The following is an 18,992-nucleotide window of genomic DNA, read 5'->3' on the forward strand; positions in this document are numbered from 1 at the left end:
TCCCATGGGAGTGGGTTATATTTGATGTGATGTAAATGTGTTTTACTTCCCCTTTAAATTACACTTTCCTCATATAAAGTTGTTTTTTATATAATAAAGTGTGTGTTTCATGTTATTCCTAATGGGACTATCCTCAGGTGTATTCCGGGATCCCATTAGGTGGAGGCACTGCCAGAGAAGAAGAATTCCCAGTACCCTTTCACCTAGCAAAGGGGACTCAGGACCTGTAAGTCAGTGAATATTGTGATGTACCACTTTGGCACCAGGGGGGTGGAAAAAAATGGGTTACATCTATATATAAAGGCAACAGAATGCAGGTATTTTATTATAGATATATATATATATATAGATATATATCTATATTGTCTAAAAAGAAAGACTAATGCCCATACTGTCTCTTGAGCTGGTCCATAGATTTATTTTCTTCTTCAAGTCTTGCTTTTACAGCTTTTACAATTGTTGCTTGGAACAGTTCAGCACCTCTGTAAAATGTACAGAAATCAATGAAAACCATTACAAAAATTTCCATACAAATGATTGCATCAACAGTAATGGAAATACAATCAGAGAAATAATTGCTGGTGTGCATGGCTCCATCAGAATATTATACACATAATTTCTATAGGATCAATGACATTGTTGAAAGAGCCCTTACAATGTAATCAGCAGGAAAACTAACAATGTTTTATAAAAATCATTCTTGAAAGAAACATAGCATATTCAAATTGACAGATATTGGGTCTGTGTTGCTGACACTTTCAAAATAAATCCTATACACTGAAAACCATTTATTAACAATAAGAGAACAAAAATGATGTACAACTTGTACTGCACAACACAATGCAAATGGTTCTTATAATATGTCACATTTCATAACATAACACTGGCAACTTATAGCTTTTATCTTTATTTACATTTTTCATGAATTAATACAGGGGTGCATAATTTTTAAGTAATACATACCTTGATGCTAGAATCTGTGATGATTTGATGTCTGCAACAACATGTAAGAAGTAATAGCTCATAAACACTCTTCTTTGCAATAAAAGGAAAGCAAAACATATGCTGTCCCAAATGATTCCAGCCTCTCCACTTGGCAACTGACATTCGGGTGTGTTTTGGGCTAAATGAAGTATGAAAAATACATTAATAGCATCAGAAATATGTTAAACAGCAGCAAGTTTGTACTGGGAATAAGATTTTTGTTCATGCCACAAAATAATAACCCAAATGTAGGTTTATAAACTGCATTAGCAGAAAAGTGCATTTCATTTTCTTACATGCAGTATAGGTATGGGACCTCTTATATAGAATGCTTGAGACCTGGGGTTTTACGGATAATGGATCATCATACCTTAAGTCTACCTTAAGTCTACTATAAAATGACTTTACATTTTACAAACATTTAGGGGCAGATTTACATAGGGTCAAATATTGAGGGTTAATTAACCCTCGATATTTGACTGCCGAATGTAAATGCTTTGACACCCTCCAGCTCGCACCCTCCAGACCCACCCCTTGTGATGGCTTGCAGCAGACAGCAGGGCTGAATTTACATAGCGGGCTCCCCTAGGCCCGCTGCTGTTCACTGCCCCGCCCCCTCCCTTTTTATGTGCAATAAGGTTCATCATTGGGACCTGAGCAATGGGGATTGCTATTGTATCTCTTGCTCATACCTAGTGTTTTTGAACCAATGTGGGTGTGGTTGGGCAGCATGCCGCCCCTAAAATCCTGCCACCCTAGGCCCGCAAATCCGGGCCTGGCAGACAGTAAGGGGCAGAGGCGGTGGAACCATACAGCAGCAACATCCAGGCCACCATGCAGGGTCTGCTATTTAGTAGTTACGCCATTGCCTGCGTTGTTAGTTTGAAAGACAGTTGGAGGCTTGTTTATTAAAGGTTTGCAGTATATAAATACTGCAAATTTTTTTTCCGTACAATCTGTACTGAAAAATAATCTGAAAACCTCTAAAATTCTGATTGGTTTAAAAATAGTCCAGTAGGATCAGCTCAGCTCCCAAATGACCTCTAAAGCACCTTGACAGCTTTTTCATGGTTTTTGCACTTAATAAATCTTGACTTTTTAGAGCTTTTTAAAAATATAGGAAAACCACAAATTAAGTTAGTAAATGGGCCCCTTTGAGTTGGACTTGGGTGTTGTATTCTTTTGGCGCCCAGTATATTTTTGAAATGGTGGTTGATACAATGTTTTCGTATACTTACGCATAAAATAACCTTTCACTGTACAAGAAAGACTGAATGCCTGAATTAACCAGCAATTGTCTTTGATTAAATATTCAATGTAGCCACATGCTCCTATCTGCAATAAGAAAGAAGTAGTTAAAAGAAACATGTAAAGTTAAAATAAAGATCAAGTGAGACCAAGATATAAAGAGCAAAGTTATCATAATAATGTACTTCAAATAAATAGTTTGAAAAAAAAATTCAAGCAAAGTGAGTGTCTTCAGAACCTTGAAACGCAAACTAGTTATATGCTTTCATTGCTAAGTTTATTCTAACTCACTCCATATGCTATACATTATTTTGGTCAGATGGAATGCCATGGAAACCCTTTAAATAATAACATTCTTTAGTAAACTGTCTGCTAACTAAGTGGTCATATACATATATTGCAATTGGCACTGGACTTTATAATACCAGGAATAGTCATTCCCCTGTGCTGACATGGAATCATCCCACCTTCACTGTTCATGGTGATACCCTGCACGAAAGTGTCCAACTGATAAAGAGCCCAATAGCCTGAAACAGGTTGTATGGTCAATAATGTACATGCATATCGACTTAGCTATAGTCCATCCTCTTCTTTACATTGTTAGCTTTAATGAGTTTGCTTTTCAAAGAGTTTACCAAGTTTCAATAAAAATTTTGAAAAACTCAGAGCTCAAAATGAAAAAAATGACAACATTTTGCCTAGGGCAACTTTCATTGACTTCTAGACCCACCAGCTTTTAGTTGCAGATTTTTTACATTTACGTTTTTCAGCACTCAACAAACCATGAACATTTATGTTTCGATACTTTAATTCAGGTTTGAGATCAATAAAACTTGAATTGCAATAAAACCTCAAATTCAAACGTTGGCATTTCAGCCATGATGATGATGGTGGAAAGTGACCACAAGCAGAGATCAAAATGCCTCATGTTGTATAAGCCTACACTGCTGATTGCACTCTATTTGCAAATTACAAAATCTCATGCAAATTCATTTCTTCTATTACATTGGAGTAAAACTGGAAATTCTAAAAATATGTGAACTGAAACAGGACACTTACTGATAATATATTTTTCATTGTTATGACAAACACATTGTAAGCAATCAGCCAATCCCAGTAGCGCAGGATGATTCTTATAGGTTTTAATAGCAAATCTCCACCAAATAAGAGGAAATAGAAACAAGCCACCAAGTAGCCCATGCAGAATATGCTGATCCGCGTAGTTCCAGTGATAAAGATGATGGTGAGCACAAACCAGAAAAGGTAACTAAACATTATAACTTTGCCCATGTCCAAATATGATCTGGAAATAAAGCAAAGTGCTCAGTTATTTGTAGATATCTCCCACATTCCCCACAGAGAGCATTTTAGGAGAACAGCATAGTGGATAACACATACCATGAATAAAAGGTTAAAGAGATACTGTCATGGGGAAAAAAATTTTTTAAACAGATTTTTTTATATTCAATTTTGAAATCTGACATCGGGCTAGACATTTTGTCAATTTCCCAGCTGCCCCAAGTCATGTGACTTGTGCTCTGATAAACTTCAATCACTCTTTACTGCTGTACTGCAAGTTGGAGTGATATTACCCCCCTCCCTTTTCCCCCCCAGCAGCCAAACAAAAGAACAATGGGAAGGTAACCAGATAGCAGCTCCCTAACAGCTGCCTGATAGAGCTAAGAACAACACTCAATAGTAAAAACCCATGTCCAGGCACAAGTCACATGACCAGGGGCAGCTGGGAAATTGACAAAATGTCTAGCCCCATGTCAGATTTCAAAGTTGAATATAAAAAAATCTGTTTGTTTTTTTGAGAAATGGATTTTAGTGCAGAATTCTGCTGGAATAGCACTATTAACTGATGTGTTTTGAAAAAACATGTTTTCCGATGACAGGATCCCTTTAAGAAGGTGTTTATGCATAGAACAGGCTTAAGACAATAAAACTATAGATGCAAAAATTATACTACATCATTTTAAGAGAACTCAGATGCCTGAAAACAGATTTTAAAAGATGTCTTTAGAGCAAGTTATCATATAGGATATTATTTGAGAAGAGCAGCAGCTTTAATCAGAACACCCAGCTTCACACTTCCCTAACTGTGGGCCATTCTACAATTTCAGTGAGTGGGCTTTATGGACAAGAGCTTATTAAACCTGAAACTCGGCTTTTCTAGCGCAGAGAGTGCAATTTCGCTCTCTGCGCTACTGATGTGCCCCCCCAAGACCCCCGTCGGCAAGGTTAAGGTGGGATATGGCAAAACTCAACAGGCAGACGGCACTTCTGGGGTAAGGTTTATTGGGGTTACTGCTGTGAAAAACCTAATGTGTTTCGGGAGTGTATCCCTTAGTCATAGGTTCATAAGGTGGGATATGCCTGAATGCATATCCCATGTTGGCATTTTTTTGGTGTGGCCACAAAAATGGGTGCGGTCAAAAAAATTTGCGGCAAATCTTTTTGGCCCTCTTTTACTTCCAAAATGTTGGGAGGTATGCTCAATGGAAGAGCTGTTTGTAAGGTTACTTTTCTATTTAATATTTTTGCCATTAGTGCTGTACAGTGTACAGCCACTTTGCAAGACTGCTTACCAAAAAGTACACACTTCAGTTAAATATCAACTCCGTTCCTGTAATAGAGACATGTGCGTCTAGTATTAAGTTCTAAGTAAAACAAGAACTGTTATCACGTCTTTATCAAGTAAGTTTAACCACTGGATTTCATATGCCACTAGCAGAGTATTTCTTAATTAGCTTTTTAACAAAATTTTTATGTAATTTGCGTTAATAACCATTTTCTATTGTATAAATCAGTTTCACTATATCCAGGTGGATTATGGTGGCTCACCCTAAACAACATGAGGACCTATTTTTGGGTCTCAAATGGCAGGTTAGACATCTCTGCACCAGAAGACTGGCCATCTCTTCATCTTACCTGCAGTATATAAAATCAGGTACAGGATTATGTTGGCTGAAGGATGCAGCATCAAGGTTCATGCAAATTTCTACATTGTCACCAGCCATGATTCTCACTGCTGCCTTATTTTCTTCCTCAAACACTTCTCTTTGAAGGGATGCACAAATCAAAAGCATAAAATCATCTGTTAAAAATAAGGAAGAATATTAGTGTATTATTTAACTTGCCATAGGAAATGGATACATGGCTAAAAATCATTTGTATGATATATATATATATATATATATATATATATATATATATATATATATATATATATATATATATATATATATATATATATGTATATAAAGATTTCAATCAATACTCATTAAACAGGCACTTAGTATTCATGTGGCCCCCTCAATGCTAAAACTGGCTGGTCATAATTATGCTCATTTAGGTAGGGCAGGGAGTGTTAGGGGGCAGATCTTTGTATCTCAATAACAACTCAGCAGCATTCCGAATATCAATGCAAATAGTGGACATATATTAAGGGCTAGAGTGGAAATGGTTTGGTCCTCCTTAGCCCTTAACAAAGGGTTAAAGATGACTTAAACTTAAAGGAACAGTAAAATAAAAAAAATTAAAGTGTTTTTAAGTAATGAATAAATGATGTAGTGTTGTCCTGCACTGGTAAAAATATTATAGTTATAAAAAAAAAAGCTGCCACGGGGACTCATAATCTCTTTATTAGGGTCTACATAACAGCACTGTCTTTCCAACCAAACCAACTGGTTTTAGTGTAAGCACAATGAGATTAATGAGCTAGAGCCTGGAAGCATGACAGTAGACAGATGTTAGATGTGGATTTGATAAGGGCAGAAGAACCACAAACTGCAGCATGCAGTATCTTTTAAACACTTGATCCGCATGAAAGGTGACTGCATTATATGAACAGATCAATCAGATTATTAGAAGCCAAATAAGACAAATAATGTAACTGACAAATTAGGTCTCATTCAGACTCCAAATGGTTATCTTAACAAGCTCTTGTCTTGCCTCTTATAGTTAAAATTCAATTGCCTCAATATCTTCACGCCAAAATCTTACTTCTTGAAGAAATACAATTATAAAGACATTCCAGTACGACTAAGCTGGGCATAGACGAACAGATAAAGTTGCAGCAGAATTGGTTAGTTGCAGGTTTCGTTGGATATGAGGCTACAATCTGCACGCCTATGGCCAGCTGTATAACAGACAGCATCTCACATTTTCCCCATGCTTTCTGCAAATGGCCTGACAAAAAAAAGTATCTTTCTTTCCCATCAAAGCATATTGACATATCTACTACATATTCAGTATATGTCCCATACTCCCAGATGAAACACACCTACCACAACACAAGCGAAGTTCTAGTTTCTGCTGTAAGGTGTGTCTTTGTGCCTGTACTGATATGGATGAGCCATATTATTTTCTACTGTAGTGCATTAATATAACATTCAAGTTGTCAAGAGACAATATGCTCCTAATAGCTAACTCCATTTGTATGAAAGCTAGCAATGATGATTTTCTCTGCAGACAGAAATAATCCACATGTGCTACCCATACTTACAGACAAGGAACATAGGATTAGGCCTCACAATATAGTCTGGAAAGTATAACCACTTTATTATGTTAGAATTAAAATTGGCTCCAGGTTGTCTCCAAGGATAGTCTGCAAAGATAAAAGGATGTAACAACTGAATATTACCATGACTATACATAAAAAATATATATACTTGGGAGATATAGTTCGACAATGTGTGAAGTGCTGAAGGTAAATATATAGAATGTGAAATGATCTGTTACCTTTACATGGAGCAGGGGGAAAGCCAATACATATGAGGTACTGGAATGTCATAGTGCAGGCAAGAAAACAGCAATATATGTGCCATGTTTCTGCAATCGCTTTCCTTCTGCGTCGGTATAATACGACAAAGAGAGAAAGTGCATGAATCATTGCAAAAAAGTCCATCCTCTGGCCAATTACATTTACTGACAGTAAGAAACATGTCTGTGTATAAAAAGAAAAAACAAAAAGCATGACTTATCAGTTGAAAATAGTCTGTGCTTTTTTTACTTTTATTCCATACATTGAAGAATCATAACATTTTGTAGTTTACTGTTTAAGAATTATTTCTGTTGTCAGAGGGATATAGTTATAACAACATTAGAACTGTGCAAACCTTTTTAATGAAAAGCAATAATAAATTGAGGAATATCCAACCAGCAGTCTCCCATGCTGAAGTCAGAAATATATGGAATACTTTACCCCCTAGCTAAAATGTAAGGGAGTGCAAAAGAAGGATTTCTAACCTTTAGTCCTCCACCTGTTCCTGAACTATGATTACAACCCTCCAAAGGTAGTTTTACACATCCCTAATAGACACCACTGACTAGTGGAGTAACAATGCCATGCTGCCCCCCCTCCACACTGCAACTCCTACTTGTCCCTCCCTTCTCCCACCTACCCGGCTGCTAAATTGTGTCCCCAGTTCCCTGGCAGCTCATGTTGGAGTTGGTAAGAAAGCGGTTGGGGAATTTTCTTAACTAGAAGCAGACCCAGTGGTCCAGGCAGGGCCGCCATTAGAAATCACGGATGACAAAATTTTCATCCAAGCCCCACCCCAAATCCCGCCCACTCCACATCACAGTTAAAAGACCACATAGACATCAGTGCTAAAAAAGGTAACCCTCCAACACAAACAAGTTATTAAAAAGCTATTGATGGTCAGGCCCCTTATAAGTTAAAAAAAACTGTGGTGCCAGAGCCCTCCATAAATTTTTTTTTAAAAAAATTGGTGGTCAGGGCCCTCCTACAAGTTAAATAAAATGGTGATCAGGCCCCCCATAAAAGTTTTTTAAAAAAAACATTAGTGGCAGGACCCCCCTGCAAGTAAAAAAACAAATTGATGGCCTGCCCCCCCCCACAAGTTATAAAAAGACATTGGTGATCAGGGGCCCGCCTGCAAGTAAAAAAAAAAAAAAAAAATTGGCCAGATCCCCTCAAATTTTTTTAAAAAATTGCTTGCTAGTGTTTTGTGTCTAAGGGGGGCCCCGGCCATGCTTTACTTACTTGATTAGCCCCCTGCTTTCAGCGTGCTGCACAGCAGCTCTGTCAACTGTCAGCTTCTCTTCTATTAAGATTTCCTGTACCCTCGTGGTCCTTTAAGAATAAGTCCCGGTAAAGCTGTACAGGGATTGGACAAGGGGATCCAATCCCAATGCAGATTTACCGGGACTTATTCTTAAAGGACCAATGAGGTTAAAGGAAATCTTAATAGAAGAAAAGCTTCCGTGCAGCACGCAGAAAGCAGGGGGGCCTGAAGCATGGCCGGGCCCCCCCCTTAGATACCAAATCCTGTGGGCCCGGGACAACTGTCCCCCCTGTGACCCCCTGATGGCAGCCCTGGGTCCAGGCCCCCTGTTACCCGGGCCTCCCTGATGAGTCTGCTTCCTCTATAATTACTCCACTACCACTGACCAATATGCTATCTCAAAAATAGTCTCAGATCACTAATTCTGGTTGCTTTGTCCAAAATGATCCCTCAAAAGATAATGTACCCGTCACAAATGATAGAAAGCCACAATGGAATTCTGTAACTGCAGGGTTGGCACCTTTACATTGTAACATACGATCTTAGAAGCTTCTGATATCCTAATAAAAATCTACAAATGGGGTTTGCTTTTCAATAGAAAAAACAATTCAGACTGTTCTATCACAACGAGGTGCTATATTGTTCCTCTTATGGTATGCCACATCACTTCTGATTCAGGAATTGGTGGACCAGGTTGTGGTATATCTTTAAGAAATCAGCTATCCAATTCCCAAGCTTTATGTCCTAAGATAAAGTAAAGTTGCAATAACATATAATGAATCGGGAATGGATACTCCAACGCAGGAACTGTGCTGCTACTTTCTTTACGACATATTTTGAGCTGTGGGCTATTTTTTAAGTGTTACAATACAAATTAGTTACACAGAAATATTTAAGGTGTGTTAGTCCTACCCCCTTCAACATCATTGGTTAACTCAAAATACGTGGGAGGCAACTGCCGTGGGGAATCCTTTGCGGCCTGGCCTCTTTTACTTGTGTGATTCAGGGTGAAGTTCATATTTACAAACACAGTCCCAACTTTGTGTGTATTCAAGTCCATTAACCCAAATCGATTAGCACTTGTCCCCAGTGCTACTAAAGAAGCCTACTAGAGTCCATATATTACACTGTAATCATGAGCAAGGCATGACAACATTTATACATCTAATGACTTCACATTTAAGGCTTAAATTTACATTAGCCATTACCTGCAAAAGAGAAGGATGTTACACATAAGAGAATGTAAATTTAAGCCGATTTCATTATATGTTATTGCCTCATCACTTCCTAATTAGACAAGTACAGTAGTCAAACATGATACAATTTTTAACAGTTTATTTGTGCTCATGTGGACAACTCATGTACATCTGGCTCATTTATAAACACTGGGCAAATTTGCACATGAGCAGTAACAATAACAACCAATCATTAATTCATTTTTTTGCCAACTGCATGAAGTATAATGTACTCGAACATCTGGTTGTCATGGGATACTGCCTAGTGTTTATAAATGCCAATAGGCTGGCTCTCCAGAGAATGATTCATCTCAATAGCTTGATTTAATATTTGCCAATATCTAATTTGATACAGTGCCACACAAAAGGTTACTGGTTAACTTAAGGAATGTTGGCCTAAACATAGTATTTGTACCTGAAAAGAGAACTGGCTAAAAGATAGACTACAAAGAGTGGTGGTAAATGGAACATTTTCTAATTGGACCAGTGTTGTTAGTGGAATACCGCAGGGCTCTGTACTTGGTCCTTTGCTTTTCAACTTGTTTATTAATGACCTGGAGGTGGGCATTACAAGTACTGTTTCTATTTTTGCAGATGATACTAAATTGTGCAGAACTATAGGTTCCATGCAGGATGCTCCCACTTTGCAGAGTGATTTGTCTTTGGGAAGTTGGGAACCTGGGCAGCAAACTGGAAAACGAGGTTCAATATTGGTAAATGCAAGGTTATGCACTTATATAATATATATAATAATATAAATGTCAGTTATACACTAAATGGCAGTGTGTTGGGCGTTTCCTTAAATGAGAAGGATCTAGGGGTTTTTGTAGATAACAAGTTGTCTAATTCTGGGCAGTGTCTGGTTAGGGGGATGGAAGACTTAAATTATGAGGGTAGACTGTCAAGGTTGGTGTTGTTTTCTCTGGAAAAAAGGCGCTTGCGAGGGGAGATGATTACACTTTACAAGTACATTAGTGGACATTATAGACAAATAGCACGGGACCTTTTTACCCATAAAGTGGATCACCGTACCAGAGACCACCCCTTTAGTCTAGAAGAAAAGAACTTTCATTAGAAGCAACGTAGGGGGTTCTTCACAGTCAGGACATTGAGGTTGTGGAATGCACTGCCGGGTGATGTTGTGATGGCTGATTCAGTTAATGGCTTTAAGAATGGCTTGGATGATTTCTTTGATAGACATAATATCAAAGGCTATTGTGATACTAAACACTATAGTTAGTATAGATATGGGTATATATAATGTATGTGAAAGTATGGAGGGGTGTGTGTATGGATGCTGGGTTTTCATTTGGAGGGGTTGAACTTGATGGACTTTGTCTTTTGTCAACCTGATTTAACTTTGTAACTATGTAATCTAACCTGTGTCATTTTGTTTCTTGCTTTTACCTGTGAGAGAAATCAAGCTAATAGTTCAAGCAGTTATCTGACAGTAACATTTTCTCATTAAAGGAGAATTAAACTTAAAGGAACTGTAACACTAAACATTTTTTTATTAAAAAATCCATTCTACTCACACTAATAATAGAACTAGCCTGCATAATGTTTATTAGTATTAAAAAATACTGTGAGAAAACACTGCTTCCTGTCTACTGAAAAAACGGTAGGTAGGGCTACTCATTCTGTAGGATCTGCGCTCCACATCTTCCCCTAACCTGAAGTTAAGCGATACAGCTTTGGCAGCGGGGGGAAGACTACTGACACCTCAAAGAATTCTGTCCTGAGGGATATGTTTCGTAGTGGCAGGACTGTGGAACACTGAACACTGCACCAGTTCTCTTTCCCAGTTGCTCTTTCTGCTGCCTGGTGAACTCAGAGCCCAAAAGATATGCCTCAGGGCAGAACTGTTTGAGCTGTCAGTAGTTTCCCTGCCGCCGTTGCCAAAGCTGTATTGCTTAACTTCTGATTTTGGCAGAAGTCGGGTTAGGGAAAGATGTGGAACGTAGCTACTACAGAGTGAGTTGCCATATCAACGTTTTCCGTAGACAGGAAGCAGTGTTTTCTCACAGTATTTTTTTAATAAAGCATTGATATTAATAAAATTTATGCAGGATAGTTCTATTATTAGTGTGGGTAAAATGGATTTTTTAATAACTTTTTTTTAAGTGTCACAGTTCCTTTAACTAAAGATGTAGGCTAGAAATGTTGTTCATTATGTTTTGGGTTTGTGTACAAGCTCAAGGAAACCATAGCCCTATAGTAGGGAAGATCTGTTCCTCTAAAAATGCCCCGGTGGTTCCCAACTGTATATTAAGCAGCGCTTACTTCCAATCCAAACTTGTAGAAAAAGTAGTTCACAAAATACTTGGCACAATTTATTAGTCCATCATCCAAGTGTTGCCTTGTGATGTCATGAAAGATGGTTTTGGTTGCAGGTGTGGTGAGATTGTTTCGCAGCCTGTAGTACTCCTGATGCCGGTAAATGGTTACTTCAAAAGCTAATATGGCCAACATCAGCAAATTGTTCTGTAAAAAGAACATTTTTGTTAACAGTAAAGGGAAAACATAAGAGTAGAAAGCAACAACACGACATATGATGTGGTATTTCTGCAACTAGTGTCTAGAAAAGTAGGGATAATTTTTGTTGGCTGGGTAAATAATGTTACCAGTGCATATTGTATGTTCATATGCTATATCAATTTGAAATTGATCACTGACTAATCCAGCCACATAACCTTCATAACATGAAAATGCTTAGCATAACAAGACACTAAACAGTTTGGGCTTTGACGAATAAAGAAAGACGAATGGAAAGAGCACTTTCACAATTTATTATGTATATTGATTAATGCCAGACCGAGTCAAAACAAAATCTGTCTGTTTATAATAGACAGATTAAATACTAGGACATAGTAAGGAAAATACTCAAGTGCAAAATGATTTCAAATGCCCAGCGAAATTCAGCAGCTCACAATAAAGATAATTTGCACTGATTCAACAAGAAAGGAGGAAATAGGGAAGGCAGGAACTAGTGATAAGATAATCCAGGTATGGGTTTCATTATTATACTGATTCTCTATATACAGTGTATTGCCAAACAATTTTAATGTCTGAATACAAAAGACAAATTCCTTTTGATCCTATACATGCACAGAAATTACTCAAGAGCTGAAATATAAACTATGCAAGGTGGTACTCCTACCTGCTCAGGACCTGGAACTGCCCTTAGCAGAAATGTTTTTATTAATTGTGGTCATCTTTGTTTGCTAAATAGAAAATAAAATGGGAAAACTAGAGAAAGTAGAGGGAAATGCAGGAAGAGATATAATCACCCGCAAATAAGCAAGGAGTGGAGTTGACTTCTTCAGTCCAACCCAATTAGATGGGTCAACAGGTGAACTGTAAAGCACTGAAGAATCAAGCTCAGTGGTGTTCTGTGCAGTTGTTTCGTTTAGCAGTGGCTGAAATGAAAGCAAAACAAACATTAAACTTAAGGTAGAATTAAATTTGTCAGTGGTTTTAAAGTTATTTGTAAATACAATAGCTATTGAAAGCTGTGAAATCAGGTGCAATTTTAGTTCTGACTCCTGAAACACTATAGCAGAAGCCAGATGATTAACAGACCTGAAGGATATCTGACTACAGTTACAGATAAAGTTGCTTATGGTATATCACAAATAAGCAATTTATGTCAAGGACCAGACAAAAACAACTCATAAAAACAACTTACTTTTGTACAGTTGCTGGAAAAGGTTGCAGGGTCAATGGATGCAAGCTGGTACAACATTTTACATACGATGATCACACACGTCCAGACTGTGCAAACACTTGATGCCAATGGTCGGAATTGTGAGTAGGGCAAAGCAAAGGTCCAGGCAATGAAAAATACATAATTGAGCAGTGAAACCTACATAATCAAGAAGAGATGGTTAGATAATGGGCCAGATTCAATTCTAAATGATTTATTCCTGTATGTCGGGAATAAATTAAAGATGTAAAAAATTGCTGGCGACTTTTTTTTTTTTTGAAGCAGGATTGCCTTCAAAAATTCCGAACTATTAAAGGTTAATGTGTGAATAATTTTTTAAAACTATTTTAATGGGCATGCTGCATTTGTGGGCTCTAGGGCATTAGAGGTTCTCTTCTGTCTTTAATATGGCTCATTGGCACAGTGGCCAATTTTACTATTAAAGACGTCCATACGACTTTTAGGTACCTCCCCTATTCAAATTAACCTAAGCATAAGAGTGTTAGCGAAGTTTCGCTAGGCAGAAATGAACGATAGTGAAAATTCACCATGAAATACTCATACAGCCGATGGCGAACTGTTGCGAATCGTTCGCTGGCGAAAATCCACCCTTTAGTGAAGAACCAAGAGATGTTTTTTAAATGAAATACATCTGTTAAAACACCAAAATAAAGTTTCCTGCATCCTGAAAAATCATTTGCACTAAGGAAATGGTTAGAAAACAATCAAGCCAATGCAATAACAACCCAATTTATTAGACCAATGTTTTCCAACATCTCTCATGGTGTGGTCCTATAATCTGACAAAAGACATGTTTGAGGACCAAATTATATCATGTCATAAAATTAATTTTATAGAGCATAAGGGAAAACTGATCTTAAAGGGATACTGTCATGGAAAAACATGTTTTTTTTCAAAATGCATCAGTTAATGTTGCTGCTCCAGCAGAATTCTGCATTGAAATCCATTTTTCAAAAGAGCAAACAGATTTTTTTTATATTCAATTTTGAAATCTGATATGGGGCTAGACATATTGTCAGTTTCCCAGCTGCCCCCAGTCATGTGATTTAAGCTCTGATAAACTTCAGTTACTCTTTACTTCTGTACTGCAAGTTGGAGTGATATTACCCCTCCCCCCCCTCCCAGCAGCCTAACAACCGAACAATGGGAAGGTAACCAGATAACAGCTCCCTAACATAAGATAACAGCTCCCTGGTAGATCTAAAACAATACTCAATAGTTAAAGCCAAGTCCCACTGAGACACATGTAATGAGAAATAACAGCCTGCCAGAAAGTAGTTCCATCCTAAAGTGCAGGCACAAGTCACATGACTGGGGCAGTTGGGAAACTGACAATATGTCTAGCCCCATGTCAGATTTCAAAATAAAATACAAAACAAATCTGTTTGCGCTTTTGAGAAATGGATTTCAGTGCAGAATTCTGCTGGAGCAGCACTATTAACTGATTCATTTTGGAAAAAAAACATGTTTTCCCATGACAGTATCCCTTTAACGGTGCGTACTTGTATGTTCATGATTACAACAGATAGATAAATATACATAGATATGAGAGAATAAAGTTTAAAACAAATATATTTTCCATACCTCTTTAACCATAACCCAAATAATGTATGAGGAAACAATCTTTATTATGTGAAGCTCCAGGAGCCACCAAACAAAGACCTGAAACCTGTGAAAATATTCCAGGAACTTTAGGAAAAGAACCGTCAAACGATCTATTACTAGATGCCACTTGTTCCTGGAATCTGCATTAGAATATAAAAAAATACCATGAGTCAATATAAAGGTAGCATTGCAGTATATCAATATATATCCATTAATGTACAACATATGCATATTATAAAAGAACTCTATATACAATATTGTGCAAGGTAATAAATAGGGACATTGATGGGGAAACAGAAGTAGAAAACAGCTGTATATGCTCAAATATGCTCAATAATTTGGTACCATTAGGCAGATTTCTGTATTTCTATTACACTAAGCAGGTCTTGATGAAGCATTGTGCCCAGTTTACTAAAAAAAAACCTATAAGAATGCAACCAACAAGCAGGGGATATTTTCAGGGCAATTTCTCAAATATTTTCCACATAGATGAAAAATGAAAAAAGTTTGCGTGATATATATAGCCAGCAATATTTGATGTGGGCCTCCTCCTGTTGCCTTATTATAGCTATATAGGGACTGATTCACGGCAAATGATCTGTGCTACTTTCCCTTACTGAGTTTAGGGATGCACAAGATATTGACAATCCATCATATAAATATCACAATATAAGGCTGATTAGTAAATCATTCAGATTATTGGTACATGCCAGCTCAGAAACCAGCACAATTAGCACCAGAATTTGTTAATCAGCCCTGTAGCATCAACTTATATCATAGGCAACGCTGATTGCTTGATGATTTGCGATGACCTCTAAGCTTAGCTTCTCAATAGCTGCTGAAAATACACGGTGCATATCACAGACACTCCTAACAAAATCCAAGATGGGAAACTCCTGTAACAACTTTGGAGGTCTGACTCATTACTACTATAGAGATGCTGAACCTTCAAGCTGGTTCAATAAGTTCAGTATATAAAATTTTGAGCTTCTAGCCATATATATTTTTAGTTCTCCTTTTTACATTTATGATTCTCGCTTTAGTTTTTGAAATGATTACTGACAAAACTCAAGAATAAGTCTGCTGATCAAATTTTCCAATAAAAAGATGCTGGTATGCCCCACTGGATAGAACACTTCTTGGCATTTCCGAGCTTCAAAGTTATTTAAGTGAGGAAATGTGGAAAACAATGTGAGAACAATGTCAGACAAATAATTCACAGTTACTTTTTATTTCACAAATAGGAAAGAAGAAAATAGTAACTGTGCAAAAGTAAGGATACCTTAATAAGTCATTTATTTAGTATTTAATCAACGCCCCCTTTGACAGCGATCACAGCTTGTAAACTTGTATCAAGCTAAGCATTTAAATTCTTGTTGTAAGGATTGCTGGGCATGCTTCCTTGCAGATCACGCTTCTTGTGCCATCTTGCATGTCTTATACCCACCGATTCTCAATGATGTTTGATTCAGGGGACTTTCAGGACCATTACAAAATCTTCAGCTAGCTTTCCTTCAAGTAGCTCATGGTGGTTTTTAAGGTATGTTTATTGTCATTGACTTGTTGTGGGAGCCATTCTGTAATAAAAATACCTCACCCTGGTGGTCTAGTGGGGGGACGGCAGGGACGCCCGCCGCGCCGTTCTTCCTGTGCCGGCTCTCTCCTAGTGCGCGCGCGCATGCGCACTTCTGGATTTAAAGGTGAATGCGCGCTGACGTAATGACGTCAGCGCGCAAAGGCGCCAAATTCAAAAGTATTAAAGGGGCATTCCTACAGTTGTCATTGCCCGTGATAGGATTGTATTCCTGGTGCTCCTGAGCCTTGTGCTATTTGTCTGATTCCTTCCGAACCTGTCTGATTCCTGTTTTGACCTGCCTGGCTATTTTGACTATTCTGATTTCTGGATCCTGACCTTGCCTGCTTACGACTACTCTTCAGTTTAACCCCTCGATTGATCACCCGGTTTTGACCGTTTTTGCCTGTTTGAAGATTCTTGCTATCTGCTTGCCTCGACCCAGCCTGTCTGACCATCCGCTTGCCTTGACCTTTTGTACCGTGACCTTCGGCCTAAAGACTCTGCTAAACAGCCGTGCCCCTTCGCCAGCCAGAACATCTCGCCTTGCACCCCTCGTTAAGTCCAGGTGGCACCCAAGTAAGCTGAGGGCTCCTCCCGAAGCCCAACGGTGGTCACACTACTGGTGAAGCCGAGCCGTGACCAGGGTGCTTGGCATTTGTTCTGGTATCGGGTGCCGGCCGTGACACATCCCTTTTCAGCTTCAAATTCTTGACTGTTTCACATTGGCATCCAGATCTGTTGATATTTATCGGAATCCATCACCAAGGTGTTTTTTCGTAAAACGCTGCTCCTTACTTCTTCAGTCAACAGCACTTGTTTCCAAAATGCTTTTGGAAAGGCTTCCTCCTAATTACTCTTCCATGTAGAACATGCACCATGGAACAGTGCAACACAACCCTCCTGCAGGTCATTTGAGTCATCTGAAAATGTGCCTTTGTCTTTCTGGCCAGCATACAAGCAACTCTCTCTGAAAGTTTACCTGATCTTCCAGATCTTGCTTTGACTTCCACAGTTTCTCTTAACTGCCAATTCTTGATGAAATTAAGATAGTAGCATATTTTGTATAGCCCCCTCAGTTTGTATTCATCAGACAGCTTTATTTTCAGATCCTCAATTCATAAAGTAGTCAATGGTTGTGGAGTGGCAGCCCATAGTTGTCAGGAAGCAGTGTCAACAGCTGACAATTCCTAATGGCTATTAAGGCCTAATGAGGTAAATAAGGTCAATGACCTTGAAAAATAATGGTGTTTATCACTGGTGAAGTAGAAGGTTGACCAATATACAATACATGTTGTCTTTGTTCCTGTTTTTTAAATTGGTCAAATGACATTTGATTTACATTTGCAAATATGTTGTTTTTAACTTACAACATGCTAAACATGTAATTTGGCAAGCGGTGCCCAAAATTACCTGTTGTTGTTTCCTCTTCTTCTGATTCCTCATCTTCAGCTTCTTCATCAGAATGATCTGGTTCTTTGCTATCCCCCTTATCCCATTCATCATCTGAGTCTTGGTCATGAGTTTTTTTTTCGTCATAAATTTCCAGCCGCTTTTCATCAAGCATTTCAGATTCTGTTGTTAAGTTCATCATAGTTATATCAGGCAAACTTCCTTCTGGATGTACCAATCTGTAGGCAGAATTTATCTATTTAGCATTACTTTGTAGAGATTTTAGTACAAAACAATGCCTTCTGTATAACAGGGTTAAATATATTTAATACAATTAATAATGTATATAACAGGGCTGACGATTTATGGTATGGCGTGCATTCACTATTCTTAGTTCTGATGTCAACACTAAAACTTGACATATTCCCCATGAGAGAAATTGTCAGAGTTTAAGAGGCAGAAGCATGAAATGGTAATGTGTCCTACAAGGAACATTTCATTGCTTCATAGCACTTACTCATTTTGCTGAATTGGAATTTTTTGCTTGACGCTGCTCAAGAGCAATTGAGACAGAGAGAGAAAAGAAGTGTGAGAATAGAAGAGCAATATATATGGTAATATATTAGGATATCATGCAACAAGGCAGTTTTAAAAAAATGCAACTGTTGTAGATCACAAAACCAGACTGGTTGGGTTATTTGACATAATTTTCAAGCTAAAGTGCAAATAATCCACTTAACATGCACCTTCTGAAAAAATACTGGGGAAATAATATAGATTTCATTATAATACTGTTTTTGCAAGTTAAAAGTTGTATTATACAACCACCTCATACAGCAACCAAAACATGGAATTTTTAGGAGAAGGAAAGTCATCTTACACTTGGGGGTGCCAAATGTTAGGCACCCCCAAGTGATTGTATATACTTACCTGAAACCCCGGGCCGGTGCTATCAGCAGAAAACTGCACCGGTCCGGGGTTATTCCAACGAGCACCACGGATCGATCCTCTTCAGGCTTCATCTTTCTTCAAATTTCCCGGGGCAAACGCACGCACAGTTGAACGAAATAGCTGACTTTTTAGCTAAAGTTCGGCCTTTCGTTCTACTACGCATGGGCACCCGCGCGAAGAAAGAGGAAGACGGAAGAGAAGAGTTCCGTGGTGCTCACTGGTATAACCCAGGGCCGGTGCAG

The 18,992-nt window shown here is 38.1% G+C and overlaps 1 protein-coding gene across 5 annotated transcripts in view; it reads right to left on the bottom strand.

Moving 5' to 3' along the window:
* LOC108695592 (piezo-type mechanosensitive ion channel component 2) overlaps positions 1 to 18,992 on the bottom strand; it is a 246,704-nt gene that overhangs the window by 54,715 nt on the left and 172,997 nt on the right. For all 5 annotated transcript variants that reach the window (XM_041567810.1, XM_018224178.2, XM_041567809.1 and 2 more), the window contains 12 exons: positions 17,821 to 18,038; positions 14,814 to 14,974; positions 13,191 to 13,367; positions 12,793 to 12,921; positions 11,786 to 11,986; positions 6,979 to 7,183; positions 6,743 to 6,844; positions 5,167 to 5,332; positions 3,292 to 3,535; positions 2,223 to 2,319; positions 964 to 1,123; positions 393 to 482 (listed from right to left, as the gene is read on the bottom strand). In XM_041567810.1, coding sequence (XP_041423744.1) covers positions 393 to 482; positions 964 to 1,123; positions 2,223 to 2,319; positions 3,292 to 3,535; positions 5,167 to 5,332; positions 6,743 to 6,844; positions 6,979 to 7,183; positions 11,786 to 11,986; positions 12,793 to 12,921; positions 13,191 to 13,367; positions 14,814 to 14,974; positions 17,821 to 18,038 — 1,950 coding nt within the window. The remainder of the gene's footprint in view (positions 1 to 392; positions 483 to 963; positions 1,124 to 2,222; positions 2,320 to 3,291; positions 3,536 to 5,166; positions 5,333 to 6,742; positions 6,845 to 6,978; positions 7,184 to 11,785; positions 11,987 to 12,792; positions 12,922 to 13,190; positions 13,368 to 14,813; positions 14,975 to 17,820; positions 18,039 to 18,992) is intronic.

Source organism: Xenopus laevis, chromosome 6S (genome assembly GCF_017654675.1).
Source record: "Xenopus laevis strain J_2021 chromosome 6S, Xenopus_laevis_v10.1, whole genome shotgun sequence".
NCBI classification, from domain to species: Eukaryota; Metazoa; Chordata; class Amphibia; order Anura; family Pipidae; genus Xenopus; species Xenopus laevis.